Source organism: Pleurodeles waltl, chromosome 11, assembly GCF_031143425.1.
Source record: "Pleurodeles waltl isolate 20211129_DDA chromosome 11, aPleWal1.hap1.20221129, whole genome shotgun sequence".
In the NCBI taxonomy this organism is placed as follows: Eukaryota; Metazoa; Chordata; class Amphibia; order Caudata; family Salamandridae; genus Pleurodeles; species Pleurodeles waltl.
The window spans coordinates 17,602,555-17,624,918 of NC_090450.1; the positions used below are offsets into that span (position 1 = coordinate 17,602,555).

Sequence of the window (22,364 nt, forward strand, 5' to 3'; positions counted from 1 at the left end):
GCCCAGCACTCTGAGGTTAAGCCTACTGCTCTGCCAAGCTACCAAGGGGGTAAGCAGGGGTTAGCTGAGGGTGATTCTCTTTTATCCTAACTAGAGTGAGGGTCCTTGCTTGAACAGGGGGTAACCTGACTGTCAACCAAAGACCCCATTTCTAACATTGGTGACCAGCGGTCGGGATTTGGACTTGTATTTGTACTTGACATACAGTAATTAAGTGTACACTACTGTTTTGATCTCAGACCACTACATGACCACATACTACTAGTCTTGTGATTTTTGTTTTTTTACTTGGACTGTTTTTCTCTGCATTCAGTTTCTTTTTTTTCACTGATCCCGGGATTGACTTTGCTGAAACTTCATTTGAGAACTTGCTTTTCTGTTTTTGGAACTGTGCATATTTCTTTTTAACCTCTCATCATGTCTCAGTCTGGAGATGCCCTAGCTGAAACTGCTTTTGATTTGGAGAAATTGGAGAGCTACAAGGTGGCTCAGTTGAAGCAGTTTTGTAGGAATGTTGGCTGTCCCATTGAGAGCTCATCCAAGAAGGTTGAGCTGCAAAAGGCGCTGAGGGCCTGGGTGGCAGCCAAAGCAGCTGAGGGGCACACAGATGAGGAGCCAGAGGGGGAAGAGGAGTTGCAAGTCACTCACACTGATGTAGTGGGTGGGCCTGCTATGTCTCAGGGGAGAATCTCCAGGGCAGGTAGCAGTGTGTCCTCCAAGAGTCTGACACCTGGAGAATTACAGGACAGACAGGCAGAGAGGGAGTACCAGTTGGAGTTGAAAAGGCTCAGTCTAGAGGTGGAACAGAGAAAACTGACCCTTGAGGGGGAACAGAGAAAGCTGACCCTTGAGGTGGAACAGAGAAAGCTGGCCCTTGAGGAAAGGAAGATAAACATGGCTCATGAGCTCAGTTTAAAAGAGATTGATCAGAGGAGTCAGTCCAGTAGGGATGGTGGCAGCAATTCTACAGTGCAGCCTGAGAGAAGGGTACACATCCCAAAAGACCTTGTGAGGGATTATAAGAGGGAGGATGATATCTACTTGTGGTTCAAGGGTTATGAGTCAGCTCTCCACATGAACCTGGTCCCTGAAGCTCATTGGGGGGCAGCCTTGTGGAAGCATTTTGAGGCAGAGGGGAGGGACACACTGACGGCCTTAGGGGATGCTCAGAGTCTCACCTACCCTGCCATGAAGGAGGCCTTACTTACCAGGTATGGTCTCACCCCTGAGCAGTACAAAGAGAAGTTTAGATCCTACAAGAGAAAGGAATCCCAAACATGGTTGGAATGTGTTGATTCTTGTTGCAGGTCACTGGATGGTTGGGTGAAGGGCAGTAAGGTAAACACGTATGAGGGGCTTTACAATTTAATTGCTTGGGAGCACTTGTACAGTTTATGTTTTCCAGAGCTGCGCCAGCACCTCATTGACAGCAAGCTGACTGACCCCAGGAAGCTTGCACAGGAAGCGGACCGCTGGGAGAGCACCAGGGTCCAAAAGAGGTATGGGGGAGACCACGCCAAGGGTGGGCAGGGTCCCTCTCAGAAGAAAGGGGGGGGTAAGGGCAAACAGGATGAGTTCTCTAAAGGGCCCCAAACTGATTCCCAGGGTAAGGATTCCCAACCCCCCAGTGAAAAGAGGCCATGGTTCTCCAAAGGGAAGCCAATGGCAGGTGGTCCCCTACGTAAGTGCTATTCATGTGACCAGGTGGGTCATGTGAGGGGGGACCCCAAATGCCCCAAAAGTACACCGGCACCCACTGGTGCACCGTCCCAGGGTTTGGCCAGTGTAGCGCTTGGGGAGGAGTTGGTTTCAGGTGGGTGGGAACCAGCAGAAATGACCCTTGTCTCACTAGGGGACAGTGAGATGGTCCAGAGAAACCTAGTGCCTGATAACACTAAGAAGTACAGGCAATGGGTGACCATCAATGGACAGAGGGTGGAGGCTCTGAGAGACACAGGAGCCAGTGTGACTACAGTGAGGAGTCACCTGGTGTCTGAAGAGCAGATTGATCCCCGGGTACTTCACCAAGTAGTTGCAGTAGACAACTCTGAGCGCCTCTGCAGAGTGGCGCAGGTTCCCTTTGAATGGGGGGGGGTCTCAGGTTCCTGGAAAGTAGCTGTGAGTCCAACCATGCCTGTTGATTGTTTGCTAGGCAACGACCTGGAGGATTCCCCTTGGAAGGAGGTGGAACACAGGTCTCACTTGGAGATGTTGGGTCTGCCTGGGTGGGTATGCGTATCCACCCGGTCTATGGCAGCCAATCAGGGTAGTCAAGAGCCCCTGGAGCCTGAAACAGTGGCCCAGGGGACCGCCAAGAAGAGGAGAGGCAGGAGGCGCGGGAAACCCGCCCCAGAAGTTCCCACGGTCCGGGAGGAGGCAGAGCCTGAGGGTGATGCCCCGGAACCTACAGGGGAACAGGTGGCTGAACTGGGGGAGGTCCCTGAGCTGTCGCAGTGGCAGCAGGAAGGGGGACCCACCAGGGAAGTATTCTGCACAGCGCAGAAGGAATGCCCTACTCTTGAGGGACTGCGGCAGCAGGCTGCAGCCCAGGCGGCTGGCGGGGCGCCAGGTACTCACCTGATTTATTGGGAGGATGGCCTCCTGTATAGTGAGCCTAAGGTTCCTGAGCCGGGGTCAGCTCGTATGCTGGTGGTACCCCAGGGCTTCAGGACCTTCCTACTGGGTTTGGCTCATGATGTGCCTTTGGCAGGACATCTAGGGCAGGACAAGACCTATAAGAGGCTTGGCTCCCACTTTTACTGGCCCTTGATGAACAAGCAGTCAGCTGCTTATTGTAGATCTTGTCAGACTTGTCAGGCAAGTGGCAAGAGTGGGGGGAAATGCAAAGCTCCCCTCCAACCTTTACCGGTAGTCAGTACTCCCTTTGAAAGGGTAGGAATTGACATTGTGGGGCCTCTGGATCCCAAGACAGCCCTGGGCAACAGGTTCATCCTGGTCTTGGTGGACCATGCCACACGGTACCCAGAGGCTATTCCTCTAAGGACGGTCACCGCCCCCGTGGTGGGACGTGCCTTGATGGGGGTTTTTACCCGCATGGGGTTCCCCAAGGAGGTAGTATCTGATAGGGGTACAAACTTCATATCCACTTATATGAAGTCTCTGTGGAAGGTGTGTGGGGTAACCTACAAGTTCACCACCCCTTACCACCCCCAAAGTAATGGTCTGGTTGAGAGATTCAACCGCACCTTGAAAGGCATGATTCAGGGCCTGTCAGAGCCCTTGAGGCGTAAGTGGGACGTCCTCTTGCCATGCCTTCTGTTCGCTTACAGGGAGGTGCCTCAAAAGGGACTTGGCTTTAGCCCCTTTGAGCTCATCTATGGCCACCCTGTGAGGGGACCGCTCAGTCTGGTGAAGGAGGCTTTGGAGAAAGCTCCTAGTAAACCACCCCAGGATGTATTTAGCTACATGCTGGCACTAAGAAACCAGACTGCCCGCTTCAGGCGTCTCGCTCAGGAGAACCTGGAAGCAAGCCAGGAGGACATGAAACGGTGGTACGACCAGAATGCCACTCTGGTTGAGTTTCAGCCTGGACAAAAAGTGTGGGTCATGGCACCAGTAGAGCCTAGGGCTCTCCAAGATAAGTGGACTGGGCCTTTTGAGGTGGTGGAAAGAAAGAGCGAGGTCACCTATCTGGTAGACTTGCAATCCCCCAGGAACCCCTTGAGGGTCCTACATGTCAACCGCCTCAAACCCCACTTTGAGCGAACTGAGCTATCCATGCTCCTAGCGACAGATGACGGGGTGGAGGAAGAGAGTGAGCCTCTTCCTGACCTCCTGTCTGCAGGAGAGAAAGATGGGTCTGTGGAGGGAGTGATCCTCTCCCCCTCCCTGACTGAGGAACAGCAGAGGGACTGTCGCCACGTGCTGGGACAGTTCGCCTCACTGTTTTCCCTGATCCCAGGAGTCACACACCTGTGCACACATGATGTGGACACTGGGGACAGTACACCTGTTAAACATAAGGTTTACAGGGTGACTGACAGGGTGAGGGCTTGCATTAAGGAGGAAGTCTCCAAGATGTTAGCCCTAAGGGTTATTGAGCACTCCAGCAGTCCTTGGGCCAGCCCAGTGGTCTTGGTCCCAAAGGCTACTGCTCCTGGTGCCACTCCAGAACTTAGGTTCTGTGTGGACTACCGGAGTCTCAATGCGGTCAGCAAGACTGACGCACACCCCATCCCCCGAGCTGATGAGCTCATTGATCGGTTAGGAGCTGCCAAGTACCTCAGTACGTTTGATTTAACATCTGGGTACTGGCAGATTGCCTTAACTGAAGGGGCAAAGGAGAGGTCAGCATTCTCTACCCCCGATGGGCACTTCCACTTCAATGTGATGCCCTTTGGGATGAAGAATGCCCCTGCCACCTTTCAGAGGTTGGTCAACCAGGTGTTGGCAGGACTGGATGAGTTCAGTGCCGCCTACCTGGATGACATTGCTGTGCTTAGTTCCACATGGGAGGAACACCTGCAACACCTCTGGAGAGTGTTAGAGGCCCTGCAGAAGGCAGGCCTCACTATTAAGGCGAGCAAGTGCCAAATAGGGCAGGGTTCTGTTGTGTACTTAGGACACCAGGTGGGGAGTGGCCAGGTGGCACCCCTACAGCCTAAGATTGACACGATTCTGGCGTGGGAGCCTCCCAAGACCCAGACTGAAGTGAGAGCCTTTTTAGGTCTCACAGGATACTATAGGAGGTTCGTCAAGGGATATGGTACCATTGTTACCCCCTTAACTGAGTTGACTTCTAAGAAGCAACCCAAGAAAGTGATCTGGACAGAGGCTTGCCAGAACGCTTTTGATGCCCTGAAGGCTGCCATGTGCACAGCACCTGTGCTGAAGGCACCTGACTACTCCACGGAGTTTGTTGTACAGACAGACGCCTCAGAGCATGGTATTGGAGCAGTACTCTCACAGCTAAATGAAGAGGGCCTAGATCAACCCGTAGCCTTCATTAGCAGGAGGTTACTACCCAGGGAACGTAGGTGGAGTGCCATAGAACGTGAAGCGTTTGCTGTGGTCTGGGCACTGAAGAAGCTAAGACCCTACTTGTTTGGGACTCACTTCCGAGTTCAGACCGACCACAGACCCCTCAGATGGTTAATGCAGATGAGGGGTGAGAACCCAAAACTGTTGAGGTGGTCCATTTCCCTACAGGGGATGGACTTTACGGTGGAACATCGACCCGGTACAGAACACGCCAATGCTGATGGTCTGTCCAGGTTCTTCCGCCTTAGTGATGAGAACTCCCATGAGGTTGGGTAGTTGCTCCCCACTTTTAGCTGGGGGGGACACGTGTTAGACTTTTCATCCTTGGCGTGGTCTCCCTTAACTTTTTGCCTCTGTTCCCCAGGTTGTTGATGTGTGCTGGACTCTGATTTTGCTGTTTTTGTTACTCTGGGCACTTTACCACTGCTAACCAGTGCTAAAGTGCAAGTGCTCCTGTTTAAATTATATGTAAGTGGTTCATCCATGATTGGCATATTTGAATTACTAGTAAGTCCCTAGTAAGGTGCACTAGAGGTGCCAGGGCCTGTAAATCAAATGCTACTAGTGGGCCTGCAGCACTGGTTGTGCCACCCTCATAAGTAGCTCTGTAATCATGTCTCAGACCTGCCACTGCAGTGTCTGTATGTGTATTTTTACACTGTAAATTCGACTTGGCAAGTGTACCCACTTGCCAGGCCTAAACCTTCCCTTTCCTTACATGTAAGGCACCCCTAAGGTAGGCCCTAGGTAGCCCCAAGGGCAGGGTGCGGTGTATGGATAAGGTAGGACATATAGTAATGTGGTTTATATGTCCTGACAGTGAAATACTGCCAATTTCGTTTTCACTGTTGCAAGGTCTGTCTCTCTCATAGGATAATATGGGGGCTACCTTTAAATATGATTAAAGTGTAGATTCCCCTAGAGAAGAGATGGACAGGTGGAGTTTGGGATCCCTGAACTCACAATTTAAAAATGCATCTTTTAGTAAAGTTGATTTTGAGATTGTGCGTTTGAAAATGCCACTTTTAGAAAGTGAGCATTTTCTTGCTTAAACCATTCTGTGACTCTGCCTTGTTTGTGGATTCCCTGTCTGGGTCAGTTTGACAGTTGGGTTGTTTTTCACCTCACACCAGACAGTGACACAAAGGGAGCTGGGGTGTGATCTGCATTTCCTGATTAGCCATCTCTGCTAGGAGGGAGGGGTGGAGTGGTCACTCTCATCTGAAAGGACTGTGCCTGCCTCTGACAATGCTGTCTCCAGCCCCCTGGTGTGTGTCTGAGGCCTTGCCTGGGCAAGGCAGGATTTCACAAGGAGGTGTGAGTCCCCTTTGAAGGAAGGTGACTTCAAAGACTAAAATGGGTATAAGAGGGGCACCCAAACTTACAAACTTTAGAAACACTTCTGGAATCAAGAGGAACCTCTGCCTGGAGAAGAGCTGATCGCTGAGGAACAAGTGCTGCCCTGCCTGTGACTGTGCTTTGTGGAGCTTTCCTGCAGTGCTGCTTCTGCCTGAGTAAGAGGGCAAAGACTGGACTTTGTGTGCCTTCCATCTTGAAGAAGAAATCTCCAAGGGCTTGATGTAGAGCTTGCCTCCTGTTGTTGAAGTCTCAGGGATAGCAAAGACTTCTTCCTGCCAGCACCTGGAGTCTCTGGAGAGACCCCTACTCTGCTCTGTGGTGCCCTTCCAGTTCCTGGGACCCTGAAAGGAGAGGCTGGCAGCCTAAGGACGAAAATACACGCACCGCGCACCGTGCGGAGAAAAGATCGACGCGAATCCGATCGCGGCTGAGAAAACGACGCAACGCCGGCTCCGCAGCTGAGAAACGACACCGCTGGAGACGCGACCGGAGAATCGACGCCCGGAGCAGGAGAAACGACGCGCAGCATCGCTGACGAAGGCTGAGAGATCGCAACCAGCGCCGCGGGACTTCGGACCGTCGCGTGGCTGGCTTTTTCGACGCGCCTCGCCGAGCCGAGCTGTTTTCGACGCATATACCCGTGCCGGGTTATTTTCGACGCACACCGCCCGTGCGGGGTTATTTTTGCCGCAAACCAGGTACATTTTCACGCTAGCAGCGCTAGTGTGTTGTTACAACTACCTAAAGACTCTTTTTATTTTAAACCTTTTAAAAATCATAACTTGACTTGTGTATGTTGGATTTTTGTCGTTTTGGTCTTGTTTTGTCTAGATAAATATTTCCTATTTTTCTAAACTGGTGTTGTGTCATTTTGTAGTGTTTTCATTAAGTTACTGTGTGTGTTGGTACAAATACTTTACGCCCAGCACTCTGAGGTTAAGCCTACTGCTCTGCCAAGCTACCAAGGGGGTAAGCAGGGGTTAGCTGAGGGTGATTCTCTTTTATCCTAACTAGAGTGAGGGTCCTTGCTTGAACAGGGGGTAACCTGACTGTCAACCAAAGACCCCATTTCTAACAGGGTTCAAGATGTTTAAGACCGCAGATAGGTTCAGGGGGACCTTGCTTCCAAAACCAGTGCTGCCCACTAGCTATCTTAGGTCACCATAGGCAGATACAATGGCCTGTTCTGTACAGAAACCCAAGATGAAAACCTGCCTGGCACATGATGAGAAGACAATGTGCTTTATTGTGTTGCTGTAACTGGGTAAAGGACACTTTTCCCAACAGTTTGCCCAAAAAAGGCGATGAAGAGTTGTGTTCAAAGGGGTTGCGATCTTGTGGATTGAGGGAAGTGTTTATTGGAAGTGGTATCGCAACTTCTACTTTCTAACTGCATAGAAAACCACACTGGTGTTAAGGAGTTGTAAATGGAATGAAGCTCTTTTTGGCAGTTTGGGAGCAGTGACTTTATGATTTTGGCTTGGCAAAACGCAGTTGAAGAGCTTGATGGAGAGCAAGCTGCAATTGCCACACTCATTCCAACAGCTAGACATTTCTCACAATATAATTATATGTTGCAATATATATTTAGACTGTACTTTTTATCTGTTTCTATTTATGAGCCTAAACACTGCCACAGATTATGACACTATTTGATAGTAACCTACCTACTAATGTGTTTCATTCACAGATGCTGATGAGTGTTCAAAGGTGGATTCATGTGCTTTAAATGCCAACTGCATCAACACAGTTGGAAGCTACAGTTGCACCTGCAAACCCGGATTTGCCGGTGAGCATGCCACTCTGACTTGTTTGACTAAACAAGGGACTAGGGTTGGAAGGGGGGGTCAAGGGCAGAGAGAGTATTCATGAGAAAGACACATGGAAGATAACCTGGATAGAGGCTTTGATTATTTATAGACAGTTCTTGATTGTAATTGTCATCAGTGTCTTGGTCCAAAAGAACATGTTTACTCATATTACCCCACCTTCCTTTTGGTTTACAGTGTTACTTAGTTATCATGTCCCTGCTGATCTACCACAATGCCTTGTATGTCATACCCGCCAAAGTGCTAATCAATTTTCAACAATTCCAAACCTGTGTCTTGTCCATTAATTAAAAATGTTGGACCACGGCATCCTTTCAAGAAAAGTTGTGAAATGTATCCCTTTTGGTAAAACTCAGTGGCTGGTAAAATATCCTGCCCCCAAAATATTACTGATGGGTTGGAATTCTTCCCCAATGTTGGGCTTGCAATTTTTCTTGCAAAATCTACATTTTGATGGATATGTTTTTACTCCTCAAGCTCACACCCTGCGGGTCGTAGCTTTGATGAAGTTGCAAATTAAAATAAAACATCAAAAAAATTGGTTTAACATACCATTTTGTTTGCACAGCATTTGTTGGGCCTATGAATCCAGTACTTTGCAATAAGGAAGGTTGCAAGAAGTCATAGACATCTTGCCTCATCGATATTGGTGCTGCAAGATTTCTTCTACCGCTTTCCTATGGAATATTCTTTGATCAAACCCATCTTTTTGAGGACAAGGCAGACTCTGTTCTTGAGTGTTTCAAAGAGAGCAGGGCCACGGCGCACTACTTGAACCTATCTGATTCACCACGTCAACCACATCAATCTTTTTGTTCATGTCACATCTTTGGCAGAGGTACCCATACAGAGAGCATTTTCAGCCTCCGCAAGGTACCCAGACTATCATGGCTGAGGCTACAACACCTACTGGGCCAGTGGTCAGGGGCACTTCACCAGTCTGCCCACTGTCCTTCCTGCAGCCTCCCTGCCAAGCCTCTTTATAATGCCCTTAGTAGAGCCCAGACACCCGGTTGGAGACAGGATCCAACGTATCTTACCAGGTTGGCAGGCTTGAACGTCAGACAGGTGGTTCTCACAAATTGTACAGAAGAGGTATGCCCTAAGCTTCCTGACCGCTCTGCTGCATCTTCCACCATCCCCGGAGCGACTGACCATTTTACAGCAGGAAGTTCAAGGCCTTTCTGACAAAATGACTAGCAAGACTATTCTGGCATCAGAAATGGTTTGTGGTTGTGACTCCTGCTACTTCCTGTGCCAAAAAAGAATGGAGATCTTCATCCTATTTTAGTCCTGCCCCCTCTCAGTTGCCTTTCCACAGAAGGAATAATTCAAGACGCTCATCCTGGTCCAGGTCCTGACTGCCCTCGACTCTCGACTCTGGAATCTGGACGGTGACATTGGATCTACAGGATGCTTATTTCTATATAGCTGTTCTGACACAGACCCCAACCACCAACCGATCATGAACCACTGGACCCTCCTCACCCCGGAAGACACCCTGAAGCTCATGAATACCATCCACTCTGGGTCACCCTCGGACACATGCCCCCACCACATTTTCAATTAAGCTTGCGCCACCATCACACCCGAACTATGCTGTACCATCAACCGCTCCCTAGAGGCCACCACCTTCCGGGACGCCTGGAGACATATGAAGATAAACCCCTACTGAAGAAGCCCTCCGCAGACCCAACGGAACTAAAAAACTGCAGACCGATCTTGCTGCTCCCTTTTCCAGGCACGGTAATTAAAAAAGCAGTCAGCTCACTGACTTAGAGACCAAACACAACCTCGACCCCTCCCAATCTGGATTCAGGAGCAACCACAGCACTGAACCTGCACTCCCAGCAGCCACAGCTGACATCCGCACTCCACTGGATTGCGGCGACACAGCAGCCCTCATCCTCCTCGACCTCTCTGGCACCTTCAACACCGTCTCTCACACCACCTTGTTCACCAGACTACACGACGCCGGCATCCAGGGCAAAGACCTGCAGTGAATCTGCTCCTTTCTCACTGGCCAAACCAAGAGAGTCCGGTTCCAACCTTTCACCTAAAAGCCGATGAATTCGGAGTTCCCCAGGGCTTCTCCCTGAACCCAACCTTCAAAAACGTCTACATGACCCTGCTCACCGAGATTGTCGGATACCATGGCCTCAACATCATCTCATACGCCAACGACAAACAGCTCCTTCTCTCCCTCACAGAAAAAACATTACAGCCAAAAATAACTTTCACTACCTAATGAAGGCAGTCGCTGATTGGATGAGAGACAGCTGGCTCAAGCTCAACTCAGACAAGATGGAGATCCTCATCCTGGGCCCCACCAGTACTGCCTGGGATGCCTCCTGGTGGCCCAGTGCTCTCAGAACTTCCCCATTTGCCTACGGACCTCACAGGTAACCTCAACATCATTCTCAACCCGTCATTGTCATGGCCCGCCAAATTACCACTCCACCTGCTCCGGAAGATCTTCAAGTGGATACCTGTTGACGGAAGAAGGACAGTCACCCAGGCACTCGCAGCAGAAAACTCGACTACGGCAACGCACTCTATTCCAAAATCAACAAGAAAATCCAAACTAGACTCCAGAGAATACAGAACCCTGCGGCCAGACTGATCCTGGGCATCCCTCGCCACAGCCACATCTCCACCCACCTGAGAGACCCACACTGGCTCCCCATCAACAAACCACATCACTTTCAAGCTCCTGACACACTCGTTCAAGGCCCTCCACAACATTGCCCTGCCTACCTCATCCACTGCCTCTCCTTTTACACACCCTCTAGGCAACTCTGCTCTGCTCAACTAGCCCTCGCCACCATCCCCAGGATCCAGAAGAACACGGCTGGAGGAAGATCTTTCTCCTACCTTGCCGTGCAGACCTGGAACACCATGCTGCTCCACCTCAGGCAGTCCCTCTCACCTGATCAGTTCAGGAAGGACCTCAAGACCTGGCTGTTCGACTGACCCGCCTCCCCCAGCCAGCACCTTGAGACCCCCGGGTGATAAGTTGTGCTTTATAAATGCTGATTGATTGATTGATTACCATCTGCTTGGTGTTGATAGCCTTCTTTTCATCCATCAAGGGAAGGCCTACCTAGGTGCTTACGAACAACACCACCTGTATTACGAACAACACCACCTCCATGTGGTATTGCACAAGCAGAGCAGAGTAGAGTCATGGGCCCTCCGCCAGGAAGCACTGTGCCTCTGGAAATGGGTGGACCATCAAGGGATTTTCTGGCGATGAACCACCTGGAAGGATTATTGGATGCCAAGGTAGGCGAGCTCAGCCATTGATGCTTAGCAGACCACAAGGGGCACTTTCATGTTTGGCTCTGCGTGGCATTGTCTGTGTCAGAAGTGACTTGCTGACCCCAGTTCTTTCTTTCCACACCATCAGCACGGATCCATTTCAATCTGCCCTCAGTCACTTTTTGACTGACTTTCTTTTCAGTGTTTTGTCGAACCTTTACACCTTTTTTTGACTATGTCCCCTAAAAAAAACTAGTGGTTTTAAACTTTTTTGGTGCCGGTCACAGGCAGATGTCTGTGACAGATACCCACTTGATGTGTCTTTTGTTCATGGAGCTGGACTATGACTGCAAAGTCTGCCTGCATTGTAAGACTATGAATCTGAAGACCAGCTGCGAGCAAGCCATGAAGCTCCTGGCGCTTGATACCCGACTCTGCACTGCTCCAGGTCCTGCTCGTGAGGGAGATCCCGGGACCATTCCCAGAATCGCTCCCGCAGGCCATCATCTCAAGACAGGACATCTTCAGGACAGTCAAACAAGAAGAAGTCCAAGAAGTTGAAGTGCTCTTCAAGTTCTCCATTCCAGTCCAAGTCATCAGCTGAGGCACAGGAATGAGGCCACAAATCTATGACCTTCTCCCACGTCGTCCCCGTGGAGCCTCAGTCTGGGTCTGCTCCCTGCTTCCCTGAGTTTCCCAGAGCCAGAGTGACCCACGCCCAACTCTGAGTTCCTTGAGGCCATTCTTCTTTTTGTTGGAGCACTAGACACCTGAGGAGTGCCTTTGGGTAACGGGTTTGAGAAGGGCACCAACAAAATTCCTACCAGTGGGTTCACCCTCAGTGCCAGTCGATCCATTGGTGGATCCAGATCGGCCCTGGCCGTGAATTTGTGACCTCCTTCGGAATCATTAGAAGTAGGTTATGGTTGCTATTCCAGCTACTTTCTGTTACCCAAAATGAACAGAGGCCACCACCCTATACTAGATCTTTGCTCTCTCAATGCCTACCTGAAAATAGATAAATTAAAGATGCTCATATTGGCTCTGATTCTGTTAGCCCTGGATCCTCGATGGTTGTACTGGAACTGCAGGATGCATACTTACATATCCCATTCCTGCCAGCCCACAGGCATTACCTGCGGTTCATGGTAGGCCACAAGCACTTTCAGTTTGCTGTGCTCCCATTTGGCCTTACCAGTGCCCCTTGGGTGTTCACGTAAGTAAAGCCGGTGGTCCCTGGCCACCTAAGGAGGTCATGGACACCAGCCTGCCCCTATCTCAATGATTAGATGCTGAAGGTGGGCTCACCCCAGCAGTCATCAGCCAAGTGAAGACTCCGGCGCACCTCATGCATTTGCTGTCCTTCATTATCAAAGTTCCAAAATCACACCTGAGTGCCTCTCAGATGCTCCCTTTCATCAGAGCTATTATGGGCAAAGTGAACTATAGAGCTGCCTTTGATGCTGTCTTGCATAAGGTGCTTTTACAGTGCCTTTGCGATACTGGCATCCACAGTAAGGCTGTGTCTTGGTTTGCATCCTTCATCAGCCACCTATCATTTCAGGTTATCTCTCCTCCCCTCTTATCCTCTACCAGACCCTTTGAGAATGGTGTCCCTCAGGGCTCCTCCTTGAGCCGTACTCTCTTTAACATATGTGTCCGACCGCTGGCTGAGATTGTGAATCCCTTTGGGCTCTCCATCATCTCGTATTGCAGATGATACCCAACTTATCGTCTCTTTCTCTGCTGATGCCTCCAAAGTCATAGTTAACTTTAACAGCTTTATTCTGACGGTGGCCAGCTGGATGGAACATAATTGCCTAAAACGTAACTCCAGTAAGACTGAGATCTTGCTGTCTGTAAAGCTCACCCAATCCTGAGGAGATCATTGGTGGCTGGAAAGCCTGGGGCCTCCTCCATCACCTAAACCATTGATTAAAAACCTGGGGATTTGGTTGAACTATTCCCTCAGCTTTGAGACCCAAGTAAGTACTCTTGCTGGCAGCTGTTTTGGCCTTTCAGAGGGCTTAAACCCATTATCGGTTTCTACCAACCTCACAGTTGATCAATCAATCACTTATCCTGTCCCGCCTGGACTACTGGAACATCCTTTATCTAGGTGGCAAGAAAACAATATTAAAAATGCTGCAGTTGGTCCAATACTCTGTGGCCAGATTACTGCTTTAACTACCTAAGTTTTGTCCCTCTTCTGGGCTCCTTCATAAGGTCCACCGGCTGTTTACTGAGAAACGTACTCAATTTAAAGTCCTTAGTACTGTTATGAATGCTTTGGGTGCTCCTATCAGAAGTGGTCATCAGAGTACTGGTGTCCGTCAGAGTCTCAGCTCCACATCAACTTATTGGAGCTGATAGCGATAAGCTTAGCATTGAAAGCCTTCCTTTGATCCATCAAAGGGAGGCTGGCTCAGGTGTTCAGTCTACACCACCGTCATATGGTACTGGAACAAACACAACGGGGTAGGGTCTTGCACCCTGTGTTGAGAGGTCTCTCTACCTCTAGACATGGCTGGAAGGTCAGGACATCTTCCTGGTCATGCAGCACCTGGCGGGTTCATTAAACATCAGTGCAGACAAACTCAGCGAGTGATGCCTTGTGAATCATGAATGGAATCTCCTTCCAGAGGTGGTCCTCCCAAGTTCTCCGAAGTGGTGGAAGGTCTGTCCCGCTACGTGGGAGAACATTAGCTAGATCTATCCGCAGAGAATGTGCAATGTCAGCACTTTTCCACGCTAGAGCTTCCAAGGCTGCTCTTGCTCAGATACTTTTTGTCTCAAGTGGAGGTCAAGCCTCTTGTAAGCTTTTACACCAATAGCACTTCTGCTCAAAGTTCTTAAGAAAATCAGGAACAACCAGACTCAAGATATTCTTGTAGCTTCAGATAGGGCATGGAGAGTATGGTATTCAGAACTCCTGAGTATGATCAAAAGTCCTCCAATCAGGCTGGTCTTCGAGAGGATCTCCCGTCACAGCAGCTGGGAAGGGTTATGCACTGAAGCTTGCACATTGTTCAACTCACTGTGAAGCTTCAGAGGAAAAAGTTGTGAATGTTCTTCTCCCTCCTGAAGTGAGTAATGTCATCTTTGCAGCCAGGCGTCCCTCTGCTAAAACTGTCTACCCCTCCAGAGGGGACAAATTTGTGGCTTGGTGTGCTGCCAAATCCATTGATCCCCTGTCTGCACCCTTATCTGATGATCTCCTGGCCGCCTGATCCCTCGCCAGTCACGGCCTTGCCTTGGGCACAGTTAAAGTGCACTTTTGAGCCATCTTTGCATTCTTGTGGTTGCTGGATCAACCCTCCATGCTCAAGTCACCTGCTGTGACACAGTTCCTGAAAGGTCCACAACACATGCCCCCTTCTTCATTTTGCTAATGGGACCTTATGGTAGTTCTTACTTTCTTGACTACTCAGCTGTCCTTTTAGGCTACATACCTTCAAAACAGTCTTTCTGGTGGCAATTACATCTGCAAGAACTATTAGTGAGTTGCAGGGGCTCTCAGCCCACCCTCTGTATACTACCTTCTTCCTGGACAAATTGGTCCTCAGAACCTTTGCTTCCTTCGTACCCAAGATGGTAACACTAATTCAAGTGGGGCAGAACATTATGCTGCTGACTTGCTTTTCTCCAACTTACCCTACCAAGCAAGAAGAGATACCCCACTGTCTGGATACAAAAAGAGTGTTATCATTCTACATTGGGTGTACCAAAAACATTCAGGTAGACAATAAACTCTTTGTGGGCTTTGCTAGAATGAAGAAAGAAAAAGCAGTGCAAAAGAAATCCATCTTCAGGTAGATTGTCCTCTGCATAAAGAACTGCTATGTACTGTCCAAGAAGCAACTTTCTGAGGGCTTGCGGGCTTATTCCCCCAAAGCCAAGGTTGCTACCACTGCAATAGCTTGCGGAGTCCCTGTCCTAGACATCAGTCAGGCACCTATGTGGATATCGCTGAACACATTCACAAGCACTACTGCCTGGACAGTCAGGTCGGTCCTGATGGGCACTTTGCCCATTCGATCCTCCAGGACTTCTTAGTATAAACAGTCCACTGATCCATCTCCTGGCGATATTGCTTTGATATTTATTCTAAGATAAGGAATCTGCAGTAAGAACTCTCTGTCAGATGATGAGGTACTTATATACAGTAACACCTTATCTGGTAGAGACTCAATATAGCTGTAGATTCCTTACCACCCTCCCAAGTTCCCCGGTCTTCCAAACCCACCTAAAGAGGTCCTTAAGGACCTCAATCTGGCACACTGGTTCATACAACCTGAGTATGGCTTTGTGCTTCTGGCACAGAAAAAATAGTAATGAAACTGAGATCAGGCTCTGGGATGGTGTCTATATAAGCACCGCACATATCACTTCTGGCACATACAACGCCTACAATGCCACGTGGAGCTGAACAATGCCACCTACCAGTGTGCAAAGGAACTGCTGAGAAAAATGTCCGGATCCAGCCTTACGCCTAGGGATAATTCTAAGTTAAGGAATCTAGGGTTAGATGGAGTTTCTACCAGATAAGGCTTTACTGAAGATAAATAACTTGTTTGTTTGGGTTGCAATCACATAAGCATCTCCTCACTTGCTGTCTTTCGGGTGGTTGCACTGTGTGGTGGGCAGACTTATTCACTGAAGACCACATATCGATAGAGACAAGTATAGATGGTCTGTCTGCATCAAATGGAAGTTCCTGTACCTAAGACGTGATTACTTCCATGCTGTGTTCCATATCCCACTGACATTAGATAATGGTGAATTCCATGGCCTTTAGACTCCTTATAGAATGCATATATTTTGTGCTGTGCTTTTTTGCTGATCCTATGTGAAATGCATGTTTGTTGATTAATTCTATTACCTGTGTGTAGAGTGAAGCCCTTGCCACATCAGCACTGGTACACTGTCCATAATTTATTGGATCTTTTTTTGGCTAATCACTGATGTATATTGTGATTCAATTTGCTGAATAGTTTCTTGTTCCATGTTAGGTAATGGAACATTCTGTGCCGATATTGATGAGTGCAGTAAAAAGCCATGCCATCCAAGCGCCACCTGCACTAACACCGCTGGAAGTTACATGTGCGCCTGTAATGCTGGGTTCTCAGGTAATCCTAAATTCATCCTTTGGTTGTCTGATATCTTGTCTACATGTGTACACTGCGGTTCCTCATCCACTGTTGTAAGCCTAAGCAAAGACCTCAGCCTTATCTGCTAGGTATGGATGTATGTTATCCCAGATACACAGAATAACATTCTGGCACATCCATCCTGAAGGTCACAAACTCCTCCATACAAACAGTGAAAACAACCACTGCATCCATCAATAAGGATCTAAAATAGATACTTAGTTAGCGGGCAGGATTCAGAACACATTTGCAGTCCTCAGAAACATGGATTGGCGAATTGAAGGAGTGGCTCCTAGCAGTGTTAGACTGAGATCACAAAATATGGAACATTAAAAAGGTGACAAATATCAAACACAGGAATAGGAGAAATAAGAAAAGGCTACCTATCTGTACTCCTGGTTCTGAATCATAGGAATTTTCAATGAAGTCATAAATGCCTGAATAATTCCCCTCTGGTTTCGCAGACCCTGGAACATTAGCACCAGTGCTTAATTTGTGCTTGTTGTTTCCAGTGCGGAGCACTGTCACTTATTTTTCTGCCTCAAGCATTTACTGCAAGCAAAAGACACGTACGGGAAAGACAGCGGAAGAGAAAAACGAAAAACGTCACTAAGGGAGAAAGCAGAAAGCTGCAAGAGTGAGCTGAAGGGGCAGGGAGTGGCTTTAAATGGATTAAAGAGGCCCGAGGTGGCTTCAGGATTAAGCTGCCTCAGTATTCGGTGCTCCCACATTTCCTTGCAGCAGCTGCGTGTTGGGCACCGGCAAGTTTTTATTTACAAATTAAGCACTGACTAGTATTTAGCTGAATCACATGCAGATAGCATGAAAATATTAATACATCTGTTGAATGGAATCCCAAAAAGGTGCAATTTTTTTCTGGATGTTTTACAACTACTAACTTGCCACTTGCATACTGCAACATCTTTTAATAGAAAAACGTAGGCTATATAAATGTTTTACTCATTGAACATGAGTGCTAAAAATCTAGCTTCTTGTCGGCTTTCATTTCCCAGAGACAGAAATGAAAAAGAGACTATCCCTTTAAGGACTTGGAAAGCACCTCTACCCAGAATGCCTTGTACTGGCAGTTGTCTCTCTTACTCAGTTCTTTTTTTTTTTAGGAGGAAAGTGTATAGGTAATGTGTATTATGTATATTTTATCTTTTTGACTCAACATGAGGATATAATGCAGCAGCTGGGTAAAAGGGTTAGTCATTTATGACTTCAATAAAGATTCTTACATTGCAGAACTAGGACTACAGGTATGTAAACTTTTCTTCAGCATAGTAGTATCTTCATTGATAGTCATAAATGCTTAACTAGAGTAGCAAACTTAAGAAATACAATTCAAATCGGCTGCTAACAAAAATATATGAATATAATAATATCTGCCCCACCCTAGCTTGGGTATCAGTGTTGACTCAATGTTTCATGAACATGTGAATTGATTTCCATTTTGCTGCTTTACAGATGTCTGGAATAGGGACATTTCCAAACCATGCAGTAGTGGCAGCTTTCCCTCTTATGGAATATGCCTCAGGCCTGCCTGATAAAGTTTGTAACATAGTGAATTACAGATTACTATCCATCTAGCAATGGGCTGCTTTGAAGTAGCTAATCCAAATCTTATGTGAACATAAGTGATACAAAGTTGATTTATCTGTCTAATGTCTTTTGTTTTATCTTAGTGAAAATGTAAAACTATTTTAATATCAAGAAAATGTAGAGACCTTTCAGCAGATGTGGAAGGATTAGGAATAATCACAGGTAATCTGATAGTTTGATTTATGTGGAAGTCCAGTGCTGCTTTAGGTAAGAAAGAGAGATGTGTTCATAAAACATCTGATTAGCATGAAAAATTATATGGAGGGCAGAGCCTGAATTTTACTTACTCTCCTTGATGGTAGGATTTCAAATAAAAAGGCAGTTTCCCCTGAAATATTATGTAATGTGGCCCTATAAATGGGTTCAAAAGGAAAGTTCATTAGTTTAGTGAGGACCAAATTTGGCTCCCATGATGGTGATGGGTTTCTGTTAGGTGGACAAACTGAGTCCTTCCAGGAAGTTTTTATTCACTGGAATTTAAATAAAAGTAATTTGATGGGGAGATTTTCTGTGATCTGTTATGGCTGTTGAGTGTACTTTTATAGAAGAGAACTGAACTTTGTATTTTTCTGAATGTAACAAATATGTGAGAAGTACTTCTTCTTGAGATGTAATAAAGCTGACACCTTTGGAATGACATGGTATGCAGAATCCTTTCCATTTTAATGCACAGCATGTTGATGTTTTTTTTCTTCCTTTAAAATGGCCATACACACCTGGGAAAGATGCTTTTATGATCAACAATTTTTATTTGTTTTTGCACAAGAAGGAAGCACACAGACAGTTCATTATAATACATACCTGGTAAACCACAGTACAAACGTGTGAAATATTATGGGGCAAATACCCAGAGAGGATACATGGACATCAAGTGTGAAGAGGCGGGAGGTTCTTCCATCTGTCCCAGCCATTTCTCCCAAATGCTGTTGTGTCCTGAGGAAGATTTAAATGTCCATATTGTCTGACTTATGGAGCCAAATTCAAGGATTGAAGGTTCGGGTGAAGAATTTGGCCCTGTAGTCTGGTTAGTAAGTCTGGGCTGCAAAGTATTTTCTTGTGTTTCACAGTTGAGAGGTGTGGAAGGTCTGGATACTACCAGTGTCTCAGCCAGTCTGGGGCTATTCAAATCATTTTGGTTCTCGATTTGCAAAGTTTCAAAATCACTCTTGAAATCAGTGGGAATAGTGGAAAAGCATAAACAAATGGAGTTGACCAATTGATCAAAAGAGCATTGTTCAGCGAGTTGTGTTCTGGTGCCCTGATTGTGAAGTCATGGCATTTTGCTTTCTGTGGCAAATATGTCTAATTTTGTGAGTTTCCATTCTTTAAATATAGTGGAAAGAACTACATTGTTTAAGACCCATTTGTGATTTTCCTCGTGGTACCTGCTGAGCAAATCTGCTTCTTGGTTCAATTTCCTTGGAATGTGTATTGCAGCCAGATTGAGTCCTGTGGCTAATGGCCAGTGCCACATTGTTTGCGCTTGAGAGGACAGCTGTCTTGAGCTCCATCCTTGTTTGTTTAAGTAATGCATGGTTGGGTTGTGGTGTTGTCTGTATTAGCGCATCAAATGAGTCAAGGGACGCAAGGACAGATTTCAGGGCTAGATGTACTGCTTTCGGTTCTAGCAGATTGATCTGATATGTATGCTTTTTGGGGGATCAAAGGCCTTTGCTTTGAGTTGACAGAGGTGGGCTACACAACCTGTCGATGATGCAGCTGTCATTTCTGGCACGGAAATTGTTTGATTTGCCACTAGTGAACCCTTCTTCATCATTTCTAAATAATCCTGTTGCCGATGTTTCGGGAAATCATCCGCAATTCAGAATCTACAGGAATTTGATAAGTGGACAGGCCTAGCACCTCATCTAGTAGATCTTTCTACCCACCACAACAGGTCTGACTTCTAATCTCCATTTGGAGAGGGCACGCTACATTGATGCGAGACACTTGCTCCTAATAGCTCGCCCCTGACCATTATCATGTTCTTCCTCCGTCAACAGTACGTGCATCTACTTGTCATCATGTAAAATGACCAAGGCCCTTACCAATATCAAAACAATATAATCTTTCTCTATGCAGACTACTCTTTTGATTAAATGTCATCAGGAAACATGTGTTAGCAATGTGCCCACAGTTGAAACAACTGAATGCCCGGTACTGATGCTGGAACCAGCCGTTATGACTGTGATGCATGATGAATGACCACAGAATTCCATGATCCGGAGCACCTGCAATCCATCCAGACACCCCTCAACCACCATCACTATGTTTTAGGGACACGTATAGCACACATAATGAAGAAACCTGAACTGAGGGATAAGTTCAGTTTCCCACTGAAGCTGTGACCTTGAATTTCCACAATAGCAGGGGTCACAGACAGTAACACAACATCATCTACTTCACATTATAAAGCTAAGCGTAACTGAGTGGGTAAGCTTATCCTTTCTGCAGGTTCTTGCCATCCAACCTCAGATTCCATCCAGCCACTGACATATCTCCTACAAGAGAAGAGGAGTGGCTATGCTCATTCATAAACGATTCCAAATACTTGTTTTGAAGACTTGGACAAATGAGAAAGAGAGGTATGTCTTCACCAAATTGAGCAATCGGAACCACTGTATCATAGTGGGTTCCCTTTACGCTCTTAACTTAGAAGGGATTGGGTGCAGGGCCTTGCCAGAGCACAGCCATCCTGCCTCTGTGTATGGCCGTAGGATGCATGGAGTTGCCTGGACGCTGCAGTTTTGGGCACAGGCTCAGCTGAAGGTTGTGCGAATCGTGTACTTGGCCACCCATGGTGAGGTTGAGTGCAGGACCTGTCCGGTGCAGAATAGAATATGATACAAAAAAAACAGAATTAAACTGGAAAAAAATCAAGAGTTAAAGTGTTGTGATGGGTATGGTAATAGAATCTTAGTTTACATTAAAAAAAACAGACATTCAGCACCACAGAGTCCTTTTTTCATGGTTGTTGAAGAGTTCCTTTTTCCTTCTTTATTTTAAATGTTTGATGTGCTTGCCGGCCTCCCAGGGCCTCTCTACGGGTGCACATGCCCTCCTGGTCACTCATGCCAGTGTGTACCTAGGCCATGTGTGGGCTCTAGGGAAAAACGTGGCTTTTCTGCCTCCCTCACCCTAGCTCACGCTCAGTACCAATTAGTGAAGTTGGCTGCCTTTTTCTCCTGCTCTCCTACCTCCTAAATTCCTTGGCTGGTGCCTGGGTATCACAAGGCTCTGATGCTGTTGTCGGGGAGGGCTTTTGTTTAAAATGGGCCATACAGAAATGACATGATGCTCCCTTCATGCTGAGGGCAATAGTTCCTCCTCCCATGGACTGCGGGAGGGTCTGGAATTCACTTTCTTCAACTCTAGTTTGGGTGGATTATAAAGAGAATCCCAAAGATGCTCTTGACCTGTAACGACATAAAGCACACACTCTCTGCATGATTGTTTCCCTATTATCCATCATTGGATCTTCCATTAGAAGGACTTACACTAGTGTCCCGTTAGTAGAACTATCACCTCACTAGAATAGCCCCAAAGTCCAACATATATTGCCTTTAGACATTTCACAAACCAAAAGACTGCAAGATATGTAGAAAATATTTTGCCCCAACTTAATAGTCTTGAAGGCAGATTGTTAAGGTGGCTTCAAACACCTCAGACAGTTGATATACCATTATCTGGAGATGAGTTTGTCCATAGGGCTCTTCTTACACAAGAGAAAAAAACAGCAAAAACACCATTTGGAGACTTCTGAAACACCAACAAAAAGTTGTCTTCTATAGATAAATTAGCCTCCACCTCTTAAGAGCAATCCCGGGGCAAAAATCCATTAGAAGACGCTCACGGGATTGCACAGACCTGCCTCTCCTTCACCAGAGTGCAAAGTAAAAAAAAAAAAGGGAAAAATAACAGCCTAACATTCACCTTCAAGTATGCCTCCACTATAAACACTTCAATCCTAAGGTAAAAAAAATCATCAACAATTTTCCAGGTGATGATCTCCCTGCCTTGACATTCTGGCCATTGAAGAAGGATGTGACCCTGACAGCATTGTCTTCTCCCATCAATATTCCATTATCGATGACAATGGCAGTGATGAAGAAGCAACATCTCTCCACAAGCATACCAGTGCCTACAACTACTTGAATGA

At 47.1% G+C, this 22,364-nt stretch overlaps 1 protein-coding gene across 5 annotated transcripts in view; it reads left to right on the forward strand.

Moving 5' to 3' along the window:
* Nucleotides 1-22,364, forward strand: part of LOC138265246 (mucin-4-like) — a 422,755-nt gene that overhangs the window by 335,208 nt on the left and 65,183 nt on the right. For all 5 annotated transcript variants that reach the window (XM_069212831.1, XM_069212835.1, XM_069212833.1 and 2 more), the window contains 2 exons: nucleotides 8,051-8,149; nucleotides 16,463-16,579. In XM_069212831.1, the coding sequence (XP_069068932.1) occupies nucleotides 8,051-8,149; nucleotides 16,463-16,579 (216 nt within the window). The remainder of the gene's footprint in view (nucleotides 1-8,050; nucleotides 8,150-16,462; nucleotides 16,580-22,364) is intronic.